The sequence below is a fragment of the Acanthisitta chloris genome, unplaced genomic scaffold (genome assembly GCF_000695815.1).
Source record: "Acanthisitta chloris isolate BGI_N310 unplaced genomic scaffold, ASM69581v1 scaffold11494, whole genome shotgun sequence".
NCBI lineage: Eukaryota > Metazoa > Chordata > Aves > Passeriformes > Acanthisittidae > Acanthisitta > Acanthisitta chloris.
The window spans coordinates 18,583-28,098 of record NW_008671029.1 but is presented as its reverse complement, the minus strand read 5'-3'; the positions used below and the strand labels follow the sequence as shown (position 1 = coordinate 28,098).

Here is a 9,516-nt window from a genome sequence, read left to right as displayed (position 1 = left end):
CTTCTGGTGATGCTGTACCTTTGACCTTCAGCATGTTTGTTAAACTACCTGACTCAGCAGGTTTCCAACATGAGTTAGTGCCTGGTTGAAATAAATGTTGATTGTCCAGAGAAGTCCCATTGTGTTAATGTAATTCACTATTTCTCTGTTCCCTGGGGCCACTAAACTGGCTACTGTTCCCAAATTAAATTGAAAGAACTATTTCAATTGTTGTACTGAAGCCAAAATGTGTGACTGCCCTAGTAGCCAAGAACTTTCAAGGTAGTAAGGAGAGCTCTGACTTGTATTTCACGGGACTGTTTTGTCAGTCCAAGGACAAATGGGGCTTTGCAAAAATCTCTGATGCTCTGTCCTGACAGATATTGTCCCAGTTGCTTAGGTGTGTCTAGTCTATGGGGATTTAATAAGTTGTCTTGAATTTGCAAATTATCAGACCTGTGTTATTGGGCCAGTTTGGCTAATTGTCCAGAGGATGTTTCTTTCCCCCCACCATGAATTTGTAATAGTCTTTCATGCCGTATAATCCTGGTGAGTATCGTTTAGCATGTACTGTGCTCTGACTTTACAGTTTGGCAATTCTTTATTTCCTGAAATATCACAGGGATTCCAAAATGAGGACTAGGGGTTTCTCTGACTTATTTCTGGAAACCTTTTGATAGTTCAGATCTTTTATGCAAGATCTAGTTACTTTGAGAAGTGCTTTAAATCAAACCAGGGCTATGTCTAATATTCCAGTTAAAACCACTGATCCCTATAATGATATTCTGTGGTGTTTTGTGGCTTTTGGGTTTGGATGGTTTTGGTGATTTGGTTTTCTTGTTCAGCCTGTTGTTAACAGTTGTAGCTCAGTCCCTCAGCTGCGTTCAAAGGAGTGGAGATAAACAAGAGTATGAAGTGCAGGACTGAACTTCAACTTTATTCCAGCAATAACTTTGAGAGCATATGCTCCTGTTCAGTGGTTTATTGGACACTTACAGTATATTTGGAACTGTACAAGCAACATGAGCATGGATGGTTATTGAGAAATTTATCATTTTAAATGATTCAAAGAAGATGTGTCAGCCCAAGGCACTGGTTTCTGACAACTAATACATTTGATGTGGCAAATGAATTGGAATCTTCGTAATGTCAGTGTTTCTAACTATAGAATGTAAAAATATCTTAAACAGAGATTTAAGTTTTAATAAATTTTTATAGAGAACCTTTAAGGATTTTTGCCCTTTTTCATTTACCTTCTTTAAGCCTAGGACTTCATATCTTCCCCCACAAAAGATGAGGGGTTTATCCGGCATTTTTGTGTTTCTCTTGTCCCCCGTGATCTGAGTGGGACACATATATGCATTTGCAAAATGTTTAGTATGCAAGTAACATGTTTGGTGTGTATCTCTTTGCTATCCTCAAGGTAGTTCTTGAAAGGGACAGAGAACTTTTCACTGCTATTTTTAAAAGTCTGTACTGAACAATTCATGTGTTCGTATGCAGTCAGCGTATCATGCAGCTTCCTGTGTATCATGGTGGGGACAATATCAAGGACATAGTTTAAATAGGAGGATGTCAGAGCACTTCACACTAAGAACACTGTTATATGACTGACAAACCATTGTGGCTTCGCTGAAATGGAGTTGTTACTGGAAAGGGGCTTGTTCAAACCAGACGTGTAAGCAAAAGTAGGGGGAGAAGAGAAAGGAAAACTGATCATCTGCTTACACAGAAGCAAATGAAGCTGCATGTCATTTTGGTAAAATATCATGGCAGCATTTCCTCTTGTTTAAAAAAAAAAAAAAAAAGTAAATCTATTTTGATGAGTATTCCAGTGTTTGGCAGAGCAATTCTATTTTGTCCATCTGTGTTTGGAGAATATTGCCAGTTCTCTTGCATCGTTTCTTGTGTTTACTGAAATGAATGATACCAGCATATTTAATGTACCGTTGTGCTTTGCAGAGGACCACAGACTACAATAAGCATTGAGGATGCTGGATTTGAAACAGACAGGAACCTTAACATTTTAGAACAAAATAAAATGAATGGTGAGTAGTTCCTACTCATTCTTAATACTTCAAAGCAAGGTTGAAGAAATGACAATACAGTCAACTCTTGAATTGTTATCATCAGATTATTTTCTTTACACTTTCTCTAGCTCTGGTGTATTCTGTTTGAGATGGTGGCAAGAATTGGCTGCAGTTTTGGTTTTTTTGGTTTTTATTTTTAATATATTTTTACTATAGCAGTAGTCAGAGCTGCATTGTGCTGTTGTAGGGTGGTGTGGGTGGGACAGTGCCAAGGAGAGGGAAGGCTGGACACAGGTGTTATACTGCCATGCAGGGTGACACAGGTACCACGCTCCAGTGGGGAAGAAGAGGACATAAGTTGTTCTTTGCTTCTGAAATTAGCATGATTTTTCTGTATGAAAATGCAAATGTTTTTTAAACACAAATAGAAGAAAGTGACACACTGATCTGAAACAAAATGACGACATCCTGTGCATCTAATGGATCATAAATTGTTCTGTGGATTTAGTGACCTGACTGATTTATTTTACCCTTTTGTGATACTGATTTTCAGATTTATATATTAAGCCTTCCATAATCTTTTATGCTCAGTACACCTCTGTTTATAAATCATGACGACAACACAGCATGAGTCCTGTTTATATGTGACATAAATTTTAACTGCCATTTTGTAACATACTTGAAATGAGGACTTCTTTTGTTGTTTTTTTTCCCCCCCAAAATATCACTCCAAATGATCATTCCTGAATAATTTAATTTTTCCCAATATTATATTTAAAACAATTTGACTCAAATACTCAGTTGTTTTGGAGAGGATCACATGGTTATTCCAGGGGTAGAGAATCAACTGATATTCATTAGCACTTTTTAAATGATTCTCGAATTATTTAAGTAAATTCATGGTACCAGTAGCCTGTTTATTAAGGAAGAACAGCTGAGTAAGAATACTATTATTTGGCAATATTAGTCAAATATATATTTAAATATCCTTTTAAAGTAAGTTAAGGAACATTTTAATATGAGTGATAAGCCAGTCATTGTGGTTAAATACATTCAGTGCTGAGCCTTTGTGATGTATGGAGAAAGGCTGAATCTTTTTGGCATTCGTATTAATTTTGGAATCTCTCTTTAACTTAAAGATCACAGTGATACAAAACTCCTTCCAGCAACAGAAGAAGGGAAAGAACTGCAGACAGCTGAAATTAAAACAGTAGATTTTAGAGAAAATAACAAGCTTGAAGTTGACAGACTATCAAACTGCCAGGCATGTAAAACTGACATCTCTGTAAGTCATAGAAATTATCCTCAGCTGATTACAGAAATGCAAGATGACAAAACAAATCAAACCAGTTTGGACACAGTAAAAACTCAGGATGTTGCAATCCAGACAGGTCCTTTGGATAGCAATTTGGGAAGGACTATGCAGAAAGAAATTATTGTTTCTCAGGGTGTTGAATCATCTGCATTCAGAGAACTGGTCCCTCAACACAACACAGATACAAACAACCCCCTTCTTCAAGTGATGCATGGAGTACATCAAGAGGATGAAGATACTTCAGCAGAACAAAATCTTGAGACACAAGAAGTTTCCCATGAAGAAGTAATTCCCATAAAAGACCAGAGTCGCATGTATATAAATGGCAGCAATTCTGTTTCACCAGAAACTGCAAAAACTCCAGATGGGTCTCCTGTAAGAGGTCACCCTTTTCATAGACAGGACACCAAACCTAAACCCAAGCCTGCTAATGAAATTACAAGGGATTACATACCAAAAATTGGGATGACGACTTATAAAATAGTACCTCCAAAATTCTTAGAAATAATGAAGAGCTGGGAGTCAGAAGTTCCATCAGATCATAAGGATCAAGAGGTATCTACTTTGGAAGACTCTCTGAAGTGTGAAGACCCCAAAGAATTCATAGTGCATACTGAAATTCCTCATCTTTCAAAAACTGGAGGCCATGTACAGGTGGGTTCACAAAATGAACCTGCAGCAGCAAATAATCTGCTGCATAGAGTGAACAGCATTTCTGAACATGCTGTGACCTCTGGAGCTGAGAGTACTACTGAGAGCAACCAGATGGAAAGAGAGTCTTTCAAGCAGCGTGTCCCCCTGATGCTAAACTTGGAGAACACAAATGCCTCTTCTGAGACTCCGGACAAGTCAAATGTATTAAGTCCTACAACGAAGCCTAGTTCTTTTTATCTGCAGATGCAACGACGAGCTTCAGGTCATTATGTAACATCTGCAGTTGCCAGAAGTACCGTTTGTGCCCCTAATTCAATTCAAAATGAAGCTAAGACTACAGAGATGGAAAAAAAAATCTCATCACCTGATCCAACTTCTTTGGCTGTACATAAAACACGTATTTCATCTCCACCAGGAGATGAAGAAAAGGTTGAGGATGGAAAAATATCCGAATCCTCCACTTGTCCTGTTAAAAGCAATAAACCTGTAAGTTTCCCCTCCTGTCCTCCAGCACCATTGAACCTAAGAACTCTAAGAACTTTTGCAGTTCCAAAGCCGTACTCCAGTTCAAGGCCATCCCCTTTCGCTCTTGCTGTCTCATCTGCCGTCAAAAGGTCACAATCATTCAATAAGACTCGTACAATCACTAGCCAGGCACCAAGAGAGGAATTTCCTGTTGAACTCTCCTCGGCCACTTCAGGAGCTGAATTCTCCCCAGCTACCTCTACGCCTCAAGTGAAAAGCCTTTCCTTACAAACTGTAACAGCAGGACCACAAAATAGTCTAATGGAAAAGGTAAACTCTATTTCTAATACTGGTTGACTGTTAATCCACTGCCATCTAGCGTGACCAGTCTAAAGACTTGTCTCTGAACTGCTCCCTGGTCAGACAGCACTGTGTTTGTACCATGAAAACACTGTGTGGTGTTCAGCAGTAGCACAACATTATAATGAAGTACAGGAGTACAGAGAATGTTAAAAGTGAGAACAGCCTAATTCACATGGTTGGCAATAATTTCTTGCCATAATTAGCACTCCCTACTTTAAAGAACTGTAAATTAAATAGTCATTTACACTGTGTATAGCCATTTTTATACTTGGAGTGTTTATGGTTTGTTCTTTATGCTCCTGTGTGCTGATTTCTTAAATTTAATTCTGAGTGGTGTGATCAGTTTGGCTTCAAGTGATCATGCCACAAACACACTTGAATGGAGGTATACAGTTTTGCTGGTATAATTATTATTGGGAGAAACTATGTGCTGTAGTGGAAATGTGGCTGATTTCTGAAGTCCTGAATCAAGCAAACACTAGAACAGCAGCAGTCTGATATGCAACCTTGTGCCAGGTTGACTCAGTTTTCCATTTATAACTAATTCAGATTGAAGGTTTTTGATTTCTTTTTCCTCCCACTTCCTCCCTTTATAGAAAAGCAGCAATGTGAATAGTGAGCAGAAGAGTCAGGCGCAGTCAGGTGCTTCCACTGACCACCCACCCCCTGTCACTAAGAGACAAACCGCGATGACGTTCCCGCGCTCTGACCCAGAACAGATCCACCAGAGCTTGCTGGCTGCAATCCGCTCTGGAGAAGCTGCTGCCAAATTGAAAAGGGTGAGTTTTCATCATTGCATCCATAACAATGAACTCACGGTACTTCCTTCAAAATTACCATACTAATGCCTGACACTAAAAGCAGTTAGCTTTGGCACAAAGTGCTGCCAGGAGGTCTCTTAACAATGGGAGGGGAGGTGGGGAAGAGAGGTCAGTTTTGCAGAATAAACTGGGGATAATTTGCAGAAGAAACAGAAGAAACACATGCAGAGCTTCATATGTCTGTATTTTCAAGCAGGACAAGTGTGATCGAAATCTGCCTGAAATGAAACAGAAATCTCTGGTTATCAATTAAGTATCTCTTTCATAAAATCTGGTTTGTTTGTGTTTACATGGTTCAAAGTGGTATGGTTTTAGAAACATGCTAAGCAGCTTCACTCTAGACCTCAAGTGGCTGCAATCTTTTGCACACAGTTCTAAAGATTATTTTCCTTTTTATTAGACTTTATCAGGTCCTTAATTCTTAAATTTTCTTCTAGCCTTCTGCTGCTGTTTGGCATCATTAGTAAGATATTTCTCAGTGTTTGTCAACAGTCCTAGTAGGACCATCTTCCCCCACCCCCTCCAGTTAAAACTGTGGCTTAATTTTTCTTTTCTCCTAAAATAAACCCATACATCTCTTATTGGGTAAAACATTGCACACTTTAAAAATACATTCTGTCTTAAATTTGCAACCAGACAATCATAGTCTCACACAAAGTTTTCTTGACCTCACATTAGTACTTTGCATTCTATATTGAGGAATAATTGCTGATTGCAGAAGGTTAAAGGAATTCAGTGTTTTTTGTTTCTCTTCCCTTTATCACTTGAAAGTTGAAAGAAACAAATGATGTGTGGTGGGTAGATACAAAGCATTTTTTGGTTTTGGTTTACGGAAGTATTTTATTTCCTCGGGTCAAAATCTCTCAGTCGATGGTCAGATCTTGGAACATTCCCTTTCATATGTCAGGTTCTGTGTCAGTGTAGCAGTCCAACAGCCTCTCTGAGCCTTGTAGACCTCCCATTGTTCCTACACTGAATTGGAAGATAGAGTTTCCTGGAAAAGGTACAAGCATGCTCAAGTAGTTTTTGATCTCTAGTCAGTAAAAATGGTACGTAATACACTGTAGTATTGCTTCTAACTACATGTCACTAACCATAGCCACTCTAAAAACAGGGTAAGATTAAGAAAATGCCTTATTGTTCAGAGGCAGTTAGAGGACAAATCTACCTATTCTACCAGAAATACTGTTTGGTTTTATTTGCATATATTTTTATTAAGGTGGGGGTTTTTTTCCCCCTCCAATTCGTAATTATATTCTGGATAATACCAAACTTTATTTATTTTCATAGTGTATGAACATTGTTTTATAATCCTCTGGGAAATATGCATAGGCATGGCTGTTGGCCCAGTTGCTTGTAACTGTTTTAAAAAATAAGATTCATAATGTGCATTTCAAAATTCAAGATGTCTATTTCGAGTAGAAAAAAAACAAGGAACAGCTTCATTACTTTTTTTTTTAATAGAAATGTTCTTAGTGTAGACTTGACCCATATAGTCTTTATAAGTCTAGGTATAAGAATGCCAAGGGGAAGACGAGAGAGGTGATGACTTAAGTTGGTTTTCCCCTCCCTTTCTCTTCTGGGGGTGGGAGATGTCCTTTGTCAATACACCATGTGTTAAGGCTGGGGTGAGGAGAGAAGAAATTATAATAATGAAGAAGCTGCAAGCATAAAGAGCATTCTGCAGCACAGAAACCTGAAACAGGCTTAAAAAAAAAAAACCTGGAACACAAACAAAATGCAATGAAGAACTCACTGAAGTTTGCCAAACATGAAATTGTACATGCTGTTCTTTTCACTCTCACCCAGAGCACATATGCTGTGGTACAGGTATATCTGACAGCAGAAAGAGGTTTTTTGGCCTACGGCAAATTTAATAAAAACATGGTGTCATTTTATGTTTAACATGGAGAACTGGCAGTAGTATGACACAGAAATGAAGTATTTTGTATCAACAACTTATTTGCACCCAAAAATGATTTCCAGTATTAAAAGGACTTTTAAAATGCACCTCATAGCTCCCAGTGCTGCACTCGGGAAAAGGAGTAATAATCTAATCCATTTGAATTGCAAGATAGGTGTCAGATACTTGCTTCTCTTTTTGCCTCTTACCATACTCTCTCTTCTTTCAGATTTGTGAGAGAATTATTAAAAAAGTTAAATCCTGGCACTGCTAGCCAAATTCATTAATTTTTTTCTTCCCTGTTTTACTCGGTATGTTGTGAGCATGCAGTGAGATCAGTGGGCTTTTGTGTTGCTGATCTTTCCTGTTCAATAGGTCCCTCAATAATTACTAACCTAAAATGGATCAAGTGAGGTTTCTTTTTAACTATTGTTCTCTTCAGAATGTTTTCATTGTGTTTAGTAAACTGTGTACTGTGGTATGTGGTTCTCATGGCTGTGGAGTATCCACAGCTCCCATTAACTCCAATTAGAGTTGTTGGTTTATGCAGCTCTCCTGAAAATCAGGCCTTTGCTATGTATCCTGAAAGTTATGGTTTGCTCCTAATAAAAGAAATGTTACCATGCTATAAAGGAGTGTTAGAATTCTGATTTTGTAAGAAATCATCTCTGTTAAATGTTTAATAAAATGCATTTGATTTAGTGATGTTTTTCAAGTATTTCTTTCCAACCAGGTCTGGAGAAGGACTAAAACATATGCATGTTTTGAATAGTTATGCAGGGGATTTTTACATAGGATAAAATATGTTTTTAAGAAATGTCTTATATTTCCACTTCTGTAGCATATAGGCTTTGCTCAGAAATCATACAGGAGGTCTTTTGCTGCAATGAGAAAAACCCCAAGTGAAGTAACAGTATTTCTGTTTCCGTGAAGTCATAGTATATAACATACTAGAGAGAGAAAAATCTGGAAATTTAGGTTAATATTTCTTTAATATTTTTTCTTTTTTTTTTTCCCCTGCCTCCAGGTTGGTCCTCCATCAAACACCATAGCTGTCAATGGAAGAGCCAGGCTTAATCCTTTGTATTCCACAGAAGCGAAAGCTAATCATTAGATTTATCCCAAATATTTTGCACTTTACTACTGCTTTATAGGCCAACTTAATACTAACTGCAAGTTTTTGAAAGTGGAAATGCAAGTATATATTAATATATTTTTGTCAACGGTTATAGGAATTTCAAGCTGGGTCTTTTGATGCCTTGGAAAGATTATTAGAATATGTAAATTATGGTAATATTTTGCCTTTTTTCTCTTTGTAAAGCTGACTATGCTGCTAAAAAGGTTTAAGAGAAGATGCAGGTGAGCTTTGCTTAATGTTAGAATGAGAATTAAAGAATCTTGATTTTTAGCCTTCAAGACTGAACAATATGTAGCACTGTGCTGAAATTACAGATTGAAAGCAACCTAAGAATTTTAGATCAGATCATTAATTTTCAACTGTGTTTTGCTTTAACAGATTGTATGAACTTAAATCTACCACACGCTGCCTCCATATATTACTTTATTAAATGAAAATTGTAATTAGTAGAATATCTTAATTAAATGCAATACTTTGTTTCTGTCTAAAAAATAGATGGTTTTGTTCCTTCAGCAGAGGGTAATTGGGATACATATTTTGATTCTTTTACTCTCCTGTATTTTTTTCCTGGTATCACATACACCAAAAAAATCAGGATGTAAATTATTGGAAATTTTTGTATTACTTAAAAACTTTCCTTAACAGTAGCACTACATGATGTTTCTCAACTACTCTTTTGACTGCCTGTATATAGTATTTACCTAGCACCTGGATAAGCAATACTTTTTGTGAACTAGAGATACCTGAAAGTAGTCATCAGCATATAGTCACTTACTGATAAAATGCAAATTCCAGTTTTGCTACTTAATGGAAGAAAAGAATTTTTTTTCACTGGAAGTCTGACTAAA

At 37.2% G+C, this 9,516-nt stretch overlaps 1 protein-coding gene across 1 annotated transcript in view; it reads left to right on the top strand.

Annotated features, from left to right (window-relative positions):
- The window catches only part of COBLL1 (cordon-bleu WH2 repeat protein-like 1), a 36,588-nt gene extending 27,924 nt beyond the window's left edge, over positions 1–8,664 (top strand). Inside the window, exons 11-14 of the mRNA XM_009073933.1 lie at positions 1,942–2,027; positions 3,149–4,773; positions 5,403–5,585; positions 8,558–8,664. Coding sequence (XP_009072181.1) covers positions 1,942–2,027; positions 3,149–4,773; positions 5,403–5,585; positions 8,558–8,644 — 1,981 coding nt within the window. The 3' untranslated portion in view covers positions 8,645–8,664. The remainder of the gene's footprint in view (positions 1–1,941; positions 2,028–3,148; positions 4,774–5,402; positions 5,586–8,557) is intronic.
- The last annotated feature ends 852 nt before the right edge of the window (positions 8,665–9,516 follow it).